Genomic DNA, 16,014 nt, shown 5'->3' with positions numbered 1-16,014 from the left:
CTATAGGATACACAACCTACTACAAGTGCCGTCCAGAATAACATTCGTTAAGTTAGTGAACACTGCCACCTGGCGGCAGTCATTGTGCAATAACCAAATTGTGAATGGGGAAGTATCATATAGCCACACAGAGTCCCTATAAAAAGCATCCAACCCTCTCACACTGTGCTTTTTGATGTTATATAACAGTCAGTTTCTTTTGGCTTTCCTGGCACAGATCAACAGAAAAATACCCTTTGAACAACAAAGTAAAAACATCTAAGCAAATCTGTTTTGAATTCATTGCAACTGTAAACAAAATAAACACACTGTCACAAGCGCTCACTTCCTTTACTATGACATGCCTAAATCAGCTGTCGTGCAACTAAATGTTTCTAGAATCATTTAATACTACAGAAATGTATTACGTCAACAGTTGTCCGAGTGCTTCGCTAGTCAGCATTGTAGGACAATGGAAAAAAATAAAATCATATGACATCTCCACTAGTGTTTGCCAGAAGGCATGTGAGAGGCTCTGAAACAAAGTGGGCAAAGGTTGTATGGTCCGATGACATTATATTGGAGTTTTGTGGCCACCAAACTAAACTATGTTTGGCAAAAGGCAAACACTCTACATCACACTTACATTTACATTTATTCATTTAGTTGACACCTCTCCAAAGTAACTTACAATGTTAAGCTACCTACAATTATTTACGCATTTATACATCTGGGTAATTTTTATTGGAGCATTTTAGAGTAAGTAGTTTGGTCAAGGGTACTACAGCTGGAGGTGGGATCATGTATGAACGGTAAAACATGGTGGTGCCAGTATCATGTTATGCTGCAAGATGTTTCTCTTCAGTAGGTCCTGGAAGGCTCGTTAAGACAGAGGGGTCAAAAGAACTGAGCAACGTACAGGGAAATCAAGAAGTAAAACTTGCAGCAGTCTGCAAGAAAACAGTGACCCTACCTTGATTAAAAAAGTAAAATTCATTCAAAAGCATGAATATTTCTGGGTGATTCCAAACTTAATTGCACCGTAATGTGCATGATTGGACCACAATACTATAGTATAAAACAATCTATATTGTAACTGTCATTTCAATTAGGAATATGAATTTATGTAGTCTTAACTATAACAAAACTTCCTCACTCCCCTAAATTATTCTAGTTATTGCAACGTTGGAAGTTACTACTACTATCTAGTTATGGAAGTTATTCACTCTTTGTTAGTCTTTCTGCTAACCTAATGCACATGATCAATGGATATGTACGTCGCTTTTAAGAAAAGCGTCGGCTAACTTAAATGTACATGTATTTTCACTGTGAACGAAAAAGTGAATTTATTTGTGAAATGACTTTGAAACTTTAGGCATATTTTCCCAGGTCTTCATACGACTTCCATCGAAAGTATTTCTTGCCGATAGTAGAGTATGTTATTTACTACAACACCCAAGAGACACTGCGACTTCGCGTTAGAAAACTTCTCATCCATGTGCCAATTAGATGCAATATTACACACTACAGTACCCAGAATATACTGCGATTTGCATCATCCGGGTCTTCATGTGACTTTTACCCACATATTTTTTAAACAAGCACCAAATTTCTACCCATGTTGTACACTACAATTCCCGAAGTGCACCGCGCCGAGTATCGATAGGTTCTTCGTGTTTCTGTACAATGGCCGACGATGGTTTGTGGGTACCTGTCGGCACTTTGAACTGTATTCACCTTCAGCTGGAATTTATGGACAACGCAGTCTACCTGTAAACACCGCGCTATCGTAGAACGATGTTTAAGAAGGCGAAGAGGGTTAATTTCAGGCGGAGGAATGACTCTGACGACGAAGAGCAGGAGGACAGCCAGCAGGCGGAGACGCCGTCGCAGCCGACGCCGCCGCCGCCGCAACAGCAGCAGCAGCAGCAGCAGCCGCCATGCGGCCCTGTGAGCGAGGATGTTCCCGCGCGAGACGCCGCCGCGTGCACACCGGAGGGCTTTCCCGCCGGCCTCCACGGCGAGCTGCACCACGGAAATGGCTTTCAGGCAAACCCCCTGAAGACCAGCAAGGAGAAGAAGAAGAACAAGGAGGCCCGCGAAGCGCCTAAGGCCAGCTTACTCAGCTTTCAGGATGAAGAAGGTTAGCGATGACTGGGCCACTGGTTTTGTGGAGGGAATTGGACAGGCTAGGGCAGGGTCACACGGAACGGGACTCGGTTGAACGGAGCCGTTTCGCTTGTTGTTTGCGGGCCGCCAAGGCTTCGGTGTTTATTAGTTTCCTGACGTGAGAAGTCGTCTTATTCCGCCGCCATGCAGCGCAGCAAACGCGCCAACTTCTCAAACGTGTACCACAGCTTTGAACCGCTTACCTACCACTTCACTTGTTGAAGTTACCTGTGGCTGTGTTCTGTACCCGTTTTACCATGTTCCAGGATCCCTCTGGCTGCGTTAATCCCTATTTGCGTGGTTCACAGTGGTCCATGATGATTTGACCATACCTGCTCATGTCATGAGAATCACTGTGAATTGGGTGGGAAGAACTGCACAACTGGACAGAGATGTAATAATCTGTCAGGTACTGGGGGCCAAAGGAAGATCGGTTTTCTTAAGGAGTTATATATATAATGTTGGGGGGGAGTATGTTGCACAAAGGTGCCGCGGTAGGCAGTGAGATTTGAACCTGGGTTGTTTGAGTCCAAGGCAGTGGCGCTAACCAGTTTGGGACAGCTGGTAGCGTAGTGGTTAGAACAACTGCCTTTGGACCCAGAGGTCGCAGGTTTGATCCCCACCTCTGGCTGTAGTACCCTTGAGCAAGGTACTTACCCTGAATTGCTCCAGTAAAATTACCCAGCTGTATAAATGGGTAAATAATTGTAACCTTAGCATTGTAAGTCGCTTTGGAGAAAAGCGTCAGCTAAATGAATAAATGTAAATGTAACCAATACACCACCCGTAGCCCACAATTAATAATGACAATAATAATAATAATGCCCACATTATCATCATTTCATTGGCCTCTTTCACAGGATTAGCAAGGGAAGGGGGATATTCCCCCACCAACTCCAGTAAACATTACCCAGCTGTGTAAAATGGGTAAAACTTTGTGAACAGCATAACATTGTAAGTTACTTTGGAGGAAGTGTAAGCTAAATGAATGAATGAAGAGTTCAGTATTTATACATACACACTACTTACATAATTTTCAGACAGTAAACAATTTAAGGGCTGCGGATCATGTGGGATGGCTGGTCATCCCCAGGGAGGGAACAACATGTAGTTCACAACAACAAATGAGGCTGCTGCTTTCCACTTTGTTCATGTGTAACGTGGTCTTTTGCTGTACCTTGCAGAGGACACAGAGGTTTTCAGAGTGAAGAAACCCAACCATAGCAAGAAGATTGTAAAGCAACTCAAGAAAGAGTACAAGGAAGATTTGGAGAAGAGTAACAGTGTCAAGCAAGAGACCAGTGCAACAACTAACGGTATCACTTTTTGGATGTAGTTGTCAAATTTTGAGGTGTTTTTAAAGATAATTAATTGATTTTTTTGTTTTATTTGTCAGAACAGTGTCTTAATGCATTTAAATTCAGTTTGGTTTTGTATTGTACCCTTCCAACTAATTGCCTTAGAGTGCTTAACATAAAACTGTTCACTAAAAGATGTACAAGTAGTATTATTAATGGCAAAAATGGAAAATAGTTCTAAACATGTATGGGGGAAATCCAGAAAACAACAAAGCAAAAAAACTATGTTTCAGGAGAAAAAAAAAAACATTTGCGGTCCAAGGCCAGCTGGGTGTGCATCGTGTTACACAATTAGGGGAAGTTTCAGTAAATGGTCAGGTACAGAAATTTACTGCATTTATGTGCAGTGTCATGCAGTTTGAAGTGTTTGATTGGAGAACTTGTGATACATCTATCTAAAGTCACCTGTACGTATTTGCCCAGAGGTGTCTGCAGTTGTGGCACCAAAGGAGGAATCAAAAGCAGAGGGCAGCCAGGCCAGCAGTGAGCAGGGTGAAGAGGAGATGGAGGTGGACAGCAATGATGACCAGGAGGAGGAGAGCGAGCCAAGGAGCAACACAGGAGGATCATTCAGCAACACTCTGTCCTCTTTAAGTGTGCTCAGACCAGGTACTGCAGTAGGAAGTAGCGCTCTAAATGCATCTAACAGGAAATTTGTGTATTTAGCTGACATTTCGTTCCAAAGTGACTTACAATGCTAGATACACAACTTTTACAAGAATCTACCTGAAAGGCATGTCTATTCTTAGGCTGTAGGAGGGAAACAGAGCAAATCTATGCAAACATGGCAGAACATGCAAACTCCACACAGACTTGGCAGGGTTTGAACCAGTGTCTGTTCACACCATCCAGGCACTATGAGAAACCAGCAGTAACCCACTTCTTCTGTATTATGGAAAGGAAGTTGTGTTTTGAAGCCCTAGTTGTTTTTATATACCTGAACATCCTCAGACTTGCCTGTTCTACTTGACTGGAGGCAAGTCTGATGGATTAAAGTAGAAATTTTATGGTTATAGGAGAAAAAAATGTCTTGACAAGTCAGTGGTATCACTACAGTCCAGGGTTCACTGGTCTTAATTCATAGCTTTCAATCTAGTTTACAATGTAGTTGGTAACTCTGCTTTCTGAAGCTTGTTCTCTGTTCCTGAGGTCTTCATTTGTGCTGTTTCTCACCTCTCTCTATATGCCCTGTCCTCCCAGGAGAGATCCCTGATGCGGCATTTATCCATGCAGCTCGCAAGCGGCGCCAGCTGGCCCGCGAGTTGGGTGGGGACTTGCCGCCTCCAGAGATGGAGGTGGGGAAGAAACGTCTGGTGCGGGAGGATGAGCAGGGTGGCAGTGATGAGGATGAGGATGAGAAAAGGATAGTCTTCAGTGGTGTGCGGCAAAAGACTCAGCGCCAGAAGATAGCAGAGGAGATAGGTGTGTTTTTAGTAACCTTTGTAGTAATCGTAATTGTGAAACGTGTGTTTGTATTTATATATTGTTTCTGAATTGTACGTTAGTGAATTACACACTCGTGGATGGTGAATTTGAAGACCTTGCCATCCAATTTAAAGTATATTGCTTTGGCTGTAGTCTTTGATTAAATTTTCTGTGCCCTTCATGAAATCAGGCCTATGCGTACTTAACATTTCTCTTTTTCAGGGATCGAGGGCAGCGATGATGAGGCGTTGGATGCAGCAGGCCACGATGAGGAACTGAGCCGCTGGGAGCAGGAACAGATCAGGAAGGGCATCAGTATCCCACAGGTGAGAGTTGCCACACTCTCAGACTATTTTGTATGAGAACATGGAACACAGTACCCCATGTGTCAACAGCAATACAAATATAACAGTGCCAGAAATACACCTATATCAGAAATATATGGGGACATTGAAACCTCATTAACAACCACACTACAGTATATTGTGATGCAGCACCCTATGCTTTTCCAAGGAAGTTTGCACTTTTTTTGTTTGTCCATTGATCCACTTGCTTCAAATTGAATTGCACGTCTGACTTTTGATTCTGTATGCTCTCCAGGTCCAGACCAACCAGCCTGAGGAGACAAATATGTACTACCAAAACTCCTATGAAGTCCAGCCATATGCATCATCCTATGGCCTGCCTTACTCATACAGCTCTGTGGGAGGAGATGATTCTAAAGCCAAATCTGACAGCTCAGTAACCTATTGTGCCCCTAGTAGTGACTTGACTCCTATCACTACTGATTTGGTAAAGAAACGTCTTACAGACAGGTAGGGTTCGACCTGTCTTCTCTTCTGGGGGAGACTTCTCTTTCTGTGCGCTTTTTTGGAATAGAATATGGGTTCCATTAATTTCCCCTTTTAAGCACGGAATTAAGTCAGTTTAACTCCAGTTTGACCTAATTTTCCACCCCGTTACTCAGCTCTGTTAGGCGTCTGACAAACCTCTCAAGTAATTTTTAGTGTGACAGAAACTGCATAGAGGGTGATTCCTCAGAAGGAATTGTCCTTATTTACCTCCCATTTTCGATCCCTTAGTACTAATGTCCTAAGAAGTCCTGTTTGATCCAAATGGAGGGAATGTGCTTTTTATCTCTGAAATTGTCCAGAATGTTATATTTAAAAAAAAAAAAAAAAAAAAGTACTTGGTTTGAGTTTTGTTTTGTACCTATATTCAGAACTTTTGTTTTTTCTCTGTAAAGGCCCTTCTTACATATTTTTATGTCCTGATAGCATTCCAACATGTCACATTACTAGGATGGTGTGAAAATTAACTGATTTATAAGTATTATTGGTGGTGTTGAGTCTGATTTATTCTCATAAATGTGGGGAGAGGAATACATCAGCACCTGCTGTGAATGTGTTATGGTCACTGGAAATGTCCCACGAGACCCCTGGGAGTGCCAGATAAAACGTCTTCTAGCCCCTTGTAGTTATTGGAGGATGTTATCTGACTACTCTGAGTGTCTTCTGCCCCCCACCTCCAGGCTCAGCACAGTGCGCCAGGTGCACTGTAGCAATGCCAAGCGCTATGGGCAGATACAGGAGGAACTGGAGGCCTCTGTTCGAACCATCCAGCGCCTAGAGGGCTCCTCTGATGCCGTCGCCGACCAGTATAAATTCTTGCAAGAAATGCGAGGGTATGTTCGAGACTTGCTTGAGTGTTTCAGTGAAAAGGTAAGGGAGAAACTATTTGTTGCTCTCTTTTACTTTGTGTTTTTTTGACATTGACAAAGGGCAGTAGTTAACTTGGTTTCATTTTACATCAAAATGTTAATGTTTAAGGATGTATATGTAAATTTTGCATATACGTTTTACCTTGTAATAATTTACTGTCATTTGTTGTCTTTAATGGTAGTTTACAGTGCTTGTACTTTGTGTTCTGTACCCTTATCTTAATTCTGAATAAGCATGCTTATATTGGATTTAGAGGACAATTGTACATGTTGCCATTTATTTAGAGTTAACCGTTCAGGTTGCAGGGGTCTGTTTGTCCTGGGCTGTGACACACTGCAGAAGGCTGTTGGAGAATTAACCTTAATTTTTGGGTTGCAGCTATTTAAGGTCCAGTGTAATGGAAGTCGAGTGAGCTCTGGCATTGACATGAGCCCGTAATCTTTTATTTTCAGGTTTTGCAGTCTCTGCTCCAGAGACTCAGGGGATTACTGAAGCAGAATGGTCATTCGGTTTGTTTGGAGGGGATGGAGATATCAGTAGTAGGGGAAAGGGCGGACCAAAATGTTTCCAATAAATTACACAACATTTGCTCTGACGACTGTTTTGTGCTACGTGCCTTGCATAACTTAGCATTATGCTTACACTTTTTTACAGCTCTACATTTTACTGAAGTACTTCACTTTGTCGTTGCCATATAAAAACTTTTCCTAATAACTCAGCAGTCTTTTTGATACAAGTAAATGCCGAAATGGAAACATTTTTGCTGTTGAAATAGTGGCTTTCCTATCACTAGTGTGCTCCGTCTCCTCCCCCCAGACAGACTCCATTTGGCCTGCCTGGACATAGCTCTGGCCCATACGGGTCTACATGTCACAGAAAGTATCATATCTTTCAGGTGCCGTTGATTCTGGAGCTGGAGGCTGCCATGCACCAATTACTAAGGCAACGGGCATCCCGGCTTGTCCAGAGAAGACAGGATGATATTAAAGATGAATCAGCGGAATTTTCAAGCCTTTCAAGTCAGTCCATCTTGAAGGTTTTATAATTTATTTGAACAGCCTCGTTGTCTGTGCGTTGTAGTCTTTATTTTCCTGTTCGCATCTTCGCCATCACTATTCTTTTCCCTTGAAAGAAACGTAACTTTGAGCAATCAGGTGACAGCTTAATGTTGGTAGTGCAGATCATTTTAAAGTTCAGCTGGGTAAGTGGGAAAACAAGTTCATTTCTTTCCCTGGGCAGCTAAAATGTGCTGTCAATAGTTTTTTCTTTTTTTTTTTTTTTATTTTTAATGTTGGCTAAGGGCCACAAACTAGTTGTGGCAAATACAAACTACAGGAGAAAATTTATTACTTTCAACTTGATCGTTTCGTGGCTTTGGGTAAGTAAATCTGAGGTTCAGTCATGTTAGTTATTCTTTGAACCTCTGTGATACCTTAAGTAATTCTGGCCTCAATAATGCAATGGAAAGCAGGCTTTAATAATCCTTTATATGAAGAGGGTTCTGCATAGGAGAATTATGGAGATCTGCAGCCAAAAGGGCTGGTCTGTTTAAAAAGTAATCTTTGCTTGACTGTTAGCATTGATGTTCTATGCAAGATAGAATCCCAAATTTTTACCACTATCTTTATTGAACCTTTTATTGAACCTTCCCAATAGTAGTGTGACAGCTGGAGATAACATTGGAGCACTGTGTGTCAGAGCAGACAGGATTGTTTGCTAGGGTGCAGGTAATTGCCATGTTAAGCAGCTAACTGGCTTCTGTGTCTTTTTCAGGCAAGGCTTTAATGGCCCCCAACCTGGACTCTTTTGGACGAGACCGGGGAGCATACCTGGAGCATGCCAAGCAGAGGCGGATCGCCGAAAGGGAAGCTAGACGGTACTCGCCTGCCAGTCTTTGTGGTCTTAATTATGTCTCTGTGGCTTCATTTGCATTTTGATGCATTTTCTGTGGGAGCCAGTGAAGTTTCCTTGGAGTAGTGTCATCAAGCAAATATGCACCTCCTTGTTATTACCTACCTCTTCCCCAAAAAAGTACTGTGTTCATTCCAACTGTTCATGGAGCTTCTATGGAACTTGACATGTTAATGAAAGTTTCCAGTATATTGCGTCAGGTTAATATCCAATTGTAAATTTTGGCATTGTCTGTTGATCTGTGTGTATAAAAGAAACCTTGAATTTAAGTTGAAAACTAAAAATGTGAGTGACAAGTTGAACACTTGTGGTGTCATGACCTAGAGCACAAAACCCCTCATAGATCACATGGTACTTACCAGGACACATTTGTTATCTCAAAGCTGTCCAGTACAGCTTAGTCATTGCATCCGAATCAATTACAATTTTCTTTAATAAATAACTACAATTGGCCATGGATAAAATAAAAATTGACAACTATTAAAATATTTTATAACGTGGACCAGTTTCTTAGTTTTCGGAGTGATCTGAGATTGTGTCGAGAGTCCAACTGTTTCTGATTATTCATGTCATCATTTTTATTTCCTGCAAGTAAAGAAACGGGTATAGCTGATAGCATACTGGTTAGAACTGTTGCCTTGGGACCCAAAGGTTGCAGGTTCAAGTCTCACCTCTGACTATAGTACCTGTGAGCCAAGGTACTTACCCCAAATTGTTCCAGTAAAATTGCCAAGTTGTACAAAAGGTAAATAATATGTAGGTAGATTAAAATTCTAAATTGCTTTGGGTAAAAGCATCAGGTAAACAAATAAATGTGAGTTCCATTTCTTACTGTCATATGGGCATGCTCAGCTTGCACAGGTGGATTTACATTGTGCATTAAATACTTCCAGGCTTAGTGGCGTTGCATCTTTGTTGATTCCAGCTATTAACTTTTGCAGAACTCGCCGCAGGCAAGCCAGAGAGCAGAATGGGAAGCGTGCAGAACACCATGAGGGTCTGTCCAGCGATGACGAGGAGACATCTACTGATATAACCAGTTACAACCTGGAAAGAGGTGAAGCCATGTACCGGGGAAATTTCTCTCTGGTCCTTAGTGCAAAAGTGAAATTCATACATTACAGGAAAACCCACACTCTTCAGTTTGAGGAACATTGCATATTCATAATTCTAGGGAAGTGCAATTCTATATGTTCACTAAAATCTTGTCTCAATAATAAGAAATATATATTTTCTGAGCCCTCTAGTAGGCCTATACATTTTGCATGCTGCTGAGCCTGAAAAATTGACTTAATATCTGTGTTTTTTCTGTAGATGAACGCAAATCATTTACCCCTTCCCACCCACTTGATTTTTAGAACGCATTCTGAAGGAGTCCAAGAAGGTGTTTGAGGACGTGCTGGAGGATTTCCACTCACTGGATACCATCAAGGTCCACTTTGAGGAGTGGCGAAGGCTGTACTCGGCCTGCTACCAGGATGCCTACATTGGTCTGTGTCTGCCTAAGCTCTTCACCCCCCTGGTACGACTGGAGCTCATGGACTGGTCTCCTCTGGAGGTACGAATCCTGTAGGCTGTTGTACTTTGTTTTTTCTAGAGGGAAATGTCATTTGCAACCCAGTGAGTCAAATGTTTGGAGTTTCTCTGTGATGCTCCCCCTCTCAGCCAATAGGTGTGAGCTACTGAAAGACTTTGTTGACTCATACTTAGTTGTGTGATCCAACCAGACTTTTCAGATCTTCAGATTCTGGGTTTAAGGGAGAGCACTACAAAGCGACTTATCTGCACTCATCCCTTTGTCAACATATATTTTCATTTGAATGCATTTTGCATTCCTTATTCTCCATCTAATGGCTTAAAAATCTGACCCGTTTTATTATTTTGTACCTGCAGTGTTGTTGACTTAGACTTGCAAGCTCAGTATATTTCTTTCTCCAAAATAAAAGGTGGACTGCCGCAACTTTGAGTACATGCTCTGGTTTGAATCCTTGCTCTTCTATGGCTGTGAGGACCAGTCCAAGATGCAGAAAGGGGATGTGGATGTGGGCCTTCTGCCTGCCATTGTGGAGAGAGTTATCATCCCCAAACTTGCTGGTAAGTGCTGGTGACTGTTTGTTGTCCAAGATTGTGAGCTTTATGACGTTCTTTAAAAAAGGAATACAGAACATGTTTTTTGTCAGTCTGCGTATGATGTGTTTATTTGTTTTTTGATTCAAAATTGAAAAACAAAATGCAAATTACAATGCCCTCATTTGTTTATTGATTTAAAATTAAAAGTAGGAAAATGAGGGGGAAAATAACGGCTTTTTATTGTTTCTGAGCACACACAAAAGAGATAGGACTTGTTTATTAATTTTTTCTTATCGTTTAATCATACAAAGTGTAGAAATCTAAATCTCACAATACCAAATATGATGAATGCCCTAAAGTACACAATATTTCCAATCTAACAAGTAGCCTAACTTAGAACAGGCGGCACAGTGCCACAGCAAGTAGCGCTGCTGTCTCACAGCGCCTGGGTGATGCGAGAGGACATGGGTTTGATCTCCACTCAGTCTGTATGGAGTTTGCATGTTCTCCCTGTGTCTGTGAGGATTTCCTCCCACAGTCCAAAGACATGCTGTTCATATTGACCCAAACAGTGTGAGTGATAGTGTGTTCAACTGATGTATGGATGAGTGACCCATTGTAAGTAGTGTATCTAGCAGTGTAAGTCACCTTGGTTCAATAGAAGTTGCTTTGGAGAAAAGCGTCTGCTAAATAAATAAATGTAAACTAGAACTCTGCAGTGCTTTTAACACCTGCGCTTAATTCGTAATAAGATTCTTAATATGTAGCACCTGAAAAATCCTGATGATTTTCTCAGTGTTCATTTCATCCTCCCTTACTGTCACTCTCTTGCTGCTCCTTTTGAAAAGCATGTAGTGATCCATATTAGCTTATGAGTAACTCAGTGCGAAGCCAGCATGTTTGATGAAACCACTGATGGGTTATGCGTAATTTCAATTAGTTTGCATGCAGGTAGTTCAAGAATACCACAAGACAAAATAACTTTGTCAAAAAATAAGATGGAAAGAAACTATAAATAAGACGTTTTAAATATTTTACATTTTGAGCAAAAAATGGTTTTTAAGCGTAGTTAATTCTTTCATTTTTCATTTTTAAAACTAAAAGCAAATGAAGGCATCATAAATCGCATTTTGTTTTTCAGTTTCGAATCAAAAAACGAAAGAACGCAACATACACGGACCTTTGTCGCACAGTGAAATTGTTTTTGGTTTTGCATGCTAATAAGTGATGGAATAACATGGAGCAGGTCTTGAACCTGGTGCTCCTTAGCACTGTAGCAGTTGTACTTTATAGTACACATGGTTACCATTAATTCCTCTTTTGTTCTTCTCTGTAGTGTTGGCAGACCAGGTGTGGGACCCACTTTCCAGCAGCCAAACAGCCCGCCTGGTGGCTTTCGTGCACAGGCTCATAAAGGGCTATCCCACTGTGTTACATGGGCGCAATAGGAACACACAGGTGTGTTGCAAGAGCCTGTTTCATGTTCTTTGCTGATCCAGCATGAGTGTTTGAGCAGCAGGTGGTGCTTGATGTGTGGTCATGCCTGGAAATTTGGAAAAACAGATTGGGACTGTTCCCGCCACTATTTATGTCCAGTTTCTCTTCCGTTTCATCCCATCAGGAGCTGCTGAAAACCATAGTGTTCCGGACACGCCGAACACTTGACAATGACATTTTCATGCCACTTTACCCAAAAAAGTGAGTGCCAGGGTCTGTCTGACATTGTTTGTCGCATATATGTTCTATATGGCATTATATGCTTGTGTTGTCTTTGGGGCTTTTCAGTGCGTTGGAGAACAAAAACTCGGGGCCGTACCTGTTTTTCCAGCGCCAATTCTGGTCTTGCGTTAAGGTGAGTGGCTTTCACCCCACATATTCTTAGACGAAGGGACTCTAGAGTTATGCTTGTTTTTAAAGCTGTCATCACTTTAACCGGCTTTAATCATCTATGCCTTTCTTCCAGGGAATGGTTTTCCTTCATTTTCACGTAGAAGGTACTGCATCACTGCCTTTTGAAACGGCTGATTAATACCACAGTTTCGTTTTTGACATATTGCCCATTTTAGATCTCTGACTAAAGTGATGTGGTCTTTGAATACCATTAGTAAGCAGTGTCAAAACTGTCAAGAGCAGTCAAGTGAGCCCTCTAGAGATTGTTCCCCTTATTTGGATATACAGTTCAGCAAATAGAGCAGGATGCAGGTACTTGGAAGACTGAGATGTAGCTCAGCACACCACATGCTTTCCTCTTTGTGTACTGTAAACCAGTAATAGAGATTTAGTCAGTTAAAAGGGTCTCTAATCATAGCTGTTCACCTTACGTGGACTGTTTCTTCTCGAAAGGTAAATTATCTGTTAGCCCATTACCAGTTCCTTTGAGGTATAACAGACCTTATAAAACTCTTAAATAAATAATTTGAGGGAAGCAGTCCACACTAACCGGCCGCTTCCTTGTTAAGTTGAACTCAGAAGAACAGCAGGTGCTGTTAAAGAACCAAAATGTTGCAGGTTAAATTCCCCAGGGTGACCCTGTAACTAAGGATGAGTCAACATAGTGAAAACTTTTAATGTTCATTGGTTTAACTATGTGCTGCCGCAGTAGATAATTAACATCAGCGTTAGTGCTAAATGCCAAATTAACTAGTTACTGTGAGTTCAGCTGCATTCCATAAAGTATGAAATCATTTGAATGGTATGAGGGGAAGATCCTACAGCTCACACTTGCATATTTCTGTCAAAGTGGTATTTTTCAGAAGAGCGGGTTTTCTCAGCAACTGCACTCTTTTTCAATAGACTGTGAAGACAACCTTCATTTTTTTCCTCAGTTTGGACAGCTACAACACTTCATATATGTGATATTCTGAAAAACTACATTAAAAATTGGTCAACTACAATAATGTAAACTTTATAAATTTTAAAACTGCATTATATTCCTAATTACCAGCCTGTAAGGGAGGTCATTCTTCTAAATTCCTTCAGTAACACAATTGCTTTCTGAAAGGTTCAGAACTTTAATGTGATAAGCTTTTAAGTTAAGCTAATGAGTAACCTGATAATGAATACTGAAAATCCATACCTTGTGTGTTTGTGTCTTTTGTTTTTGTAGCTTCTGGGGAACATTTTGCAGTGGCATGGCATCCTGTCTGATGCCACACTGAGGGAGCTGGCCGTGGACAGCACATTGAACCGCTACATCCTGTCCGCACTACAGAATACAGAGCCAGGGGAGGACAGCATAGAGAAGAGCTGCAGTGTAAGGAGAAGACAATTGTTCGCCTTCCTTTTCTCAGTGCATTGCAGTTCAGACACTTTTAGAGTTTAGTAGATTGCTGTTGAGATGCACCTGTACTCTCATGCCTGTCTCAGTTGAATGATTTTTCTGTTATGAAAGCAGTTATTGTAGGCCTTCCTTAAATACTGAAGACCCAGATGCGTGTGTGCACATGTGCATTAGCGGTGTTTATTGTGTAATTCAGTAAGGCTTCAATTCTGTGGGCTGCCATGAATGTTTCTGCCTGGGGTAGTCGTGTTCTGATAGCCCCAAGTTTTGTGACTGAGAGTTAGCTAAACAGCATGTCAAAATGCCCTTCCTTCAAATGAAAAGTAAACATCGAAAAGGGATTGTTTACTTAAGCTAAATCTGCGTATTGTGAACATTCTCATGTGCTTTAGGAATGTGTAACCATCTATTTCTGTTTTTTTCCCCTCTTTGCTTACTGCTTGCCCCAGGTTGTAGAATGTTTCCCACAGCAGTGGTTCAGCAACCTGAAAGGCCAACAGACCATTCCCCAACTGGAAAACTTTTGCCGGTACTTGAAGCACGTGGCTAGCACCGTGTACAGAATCAGCCTGGCTGGGTCTGATGTTGAGAGACGAAATGCAAGGCAAGCACCACCTGGTCTTTTTCCCCCTCATTTTGATTAATTTTATTGTGCCACGCTTTCTAAAAGTAGTATATTGAGTACTGAAGATGCTAATGTAACAATTGAATTATGTTCAAGGATTTGCTTAATTGATGTTTCTGTCTCTTCAACAGGGAACAAATTAAGGAGGTGGTGAAGTTGCTTGGACGCATCAATGCTCTGGATCATGTGATCGCCATTGCTACAGAGCATGGCATCAAAGACATTAAGACACTGCTAGAGAACAAATGAGAGTGAACTTCATGTATGTGCATCCACTTGCATTATGTATATATATATATATATATACATTGTGAATATTGTACATGTCCAAAAAGTATGGTCAAAGTGCTGTTAAATAGTTTTAAAGAGGACTGCATCAAGGACCGATTTCAATTAAAGTCCTGACCGTTGCAGCTCTAGAAGGAAAAAAGGTGTTGGATCACCAGCTGTGTGAATGACAGGAAGAATAATGTGTGACAACACCTGTAAAATTTAGTCTTTTGGGTGACTTGATGCATGATTTCAAGAGATGCATGAACACTGACAGTCATCCAGAGGACCATTTTTTACTGTTCTGACCATTTAACCTCGATGGATTTCAGCGACGTATTCTTAATATGTACATGAGGGTATAAAATGTGAACTCTGGTATTTCATGTCCTCCTCCCCTGCCTTAGTGTGACATTTTTCTTAAATATAAGATAGACCAGAAAGTCTTTTGGAACCACCCAGCAGCAGATGATGATTTTCTCTTCCAGGTTTGATTTGAGGTATATCACATTACTGCTGTATGGCTTTCTTAACAATGCCTGCTTTGGTGTGATTTTTTTTTTTTTCCCCCTCCCCTTTTCTCCCAAGCATGCTATCACTCCTGAATAGCAATTGTCAGTTGCACTCCACCCAGAACTTGTGCCAAAAATCCACAAACCTAGTTCTCATGCAGTTTTCAAATGTTATGTTGCTGTTCTATTTGTGGGTATAAGTAGGGCTGCGATTGTCATCAGAGTTGGATCGCAAGAGGGACTATATTGTTTTACCCCATTACGTGTGAATGTGTTTTTGACCAAATAAAATGTGGATGTTAAATTTTATCAGTTTTTGTTCTGTAATTGATCTCTTATCTCCTGGACACATTGATCTCAGTACAATGTTTCAGAAAAGTTTTCATTTCCAGGATGGTTTTGAATGTCCCCTCCATTGGTCTTGGTGTCTAATGTATGTTATGAAACAGGCAGGGTGCACTGTAGTGGCTTCAGGTTTTCAGCCAATTTCGTTGATGCTTCCATGCAAAACAACTAGTGAGATCAACTGTGGGGATGTCTTTACCATTGACTGCTCCAAGAATGACAATTCATAGAAAGGGCTTATAAAATGTGTGTAAAGTCTTACTATGCTCTCTGCTGAGGGAATAAACAGTAGGAAGCTGTACAATTCCTAAAATGTGCAACACATCACTGTATAATTCTTGGTAGTCTC

At 41.3% G+C, this 16,014-nt stretch overlaps 1 protein-coding gene across 1 annotated transcript; it reads left to right on the top strand.

The window, feature by feature from the left end:
* Nucleotides 1-1,612: 1,612 nt before the first annotated feature.
* paxbp1 (PAX3 and PAX7 binding protein 1) lies at nucleotides 1,613-15,629 on the top strand. Its single transcript, XM_018755554.2, has 18 exons — nucleotides 1,613-2,122; nucleotides 3,333-3,464; nucleotides 3,930-4,115; nucleotides 4,707-4,928; nucleotides 5,154-5,257; nucleotides 5,532-5,746; nucleotides 6,463-6,652; nucleotides 7,548-7,671; nucleotides 8,426-8,528; nucleotides 9,505-9,620; nucleotides 9,922-10,121; nucleotides 10,510-10,657; nucleotides 11,970-12,091; nucleotides 12,255-12,331; nucleotides 12,419-12,485; nucleotides 13,740-13,886; nucleotides 14,363-14,517; nucleotides 14,670-15,629. Exons 1-18 carry the CDS (start codon nucleotides 1,777-1,779, stop codon nucleotides 14,785-14,787), a joined length of 2,772 nt encoding a protein of 923 aa, XP_018611070.2. The 5' UTR covers nucleotides 1,613-1,776; the 3' UTR covers nucleotides 14,788-15,629.
* The last annotated feature ends 385 nt before the right edge of the window (nucleotides 15,630-16,014 follow it).

Source organism: Scleropages formosus, chromosome 4 (genome assembly GCF_900964775.1).
Source record: "Scleropages formosus chromosome 4, fSclFor1.1, whole genome shotgun sequence".
NCBI lineage: Eukaryota > Metazoa > Chordata > Actinopteri > Osteoglossiformes > Osteoglossidae > Scleropages > Scleropages formosus.
Note: the sequence above shows the minus strand (reverse complement) of the source record. Positions and strands in the feature narration are given on the sequence as shown.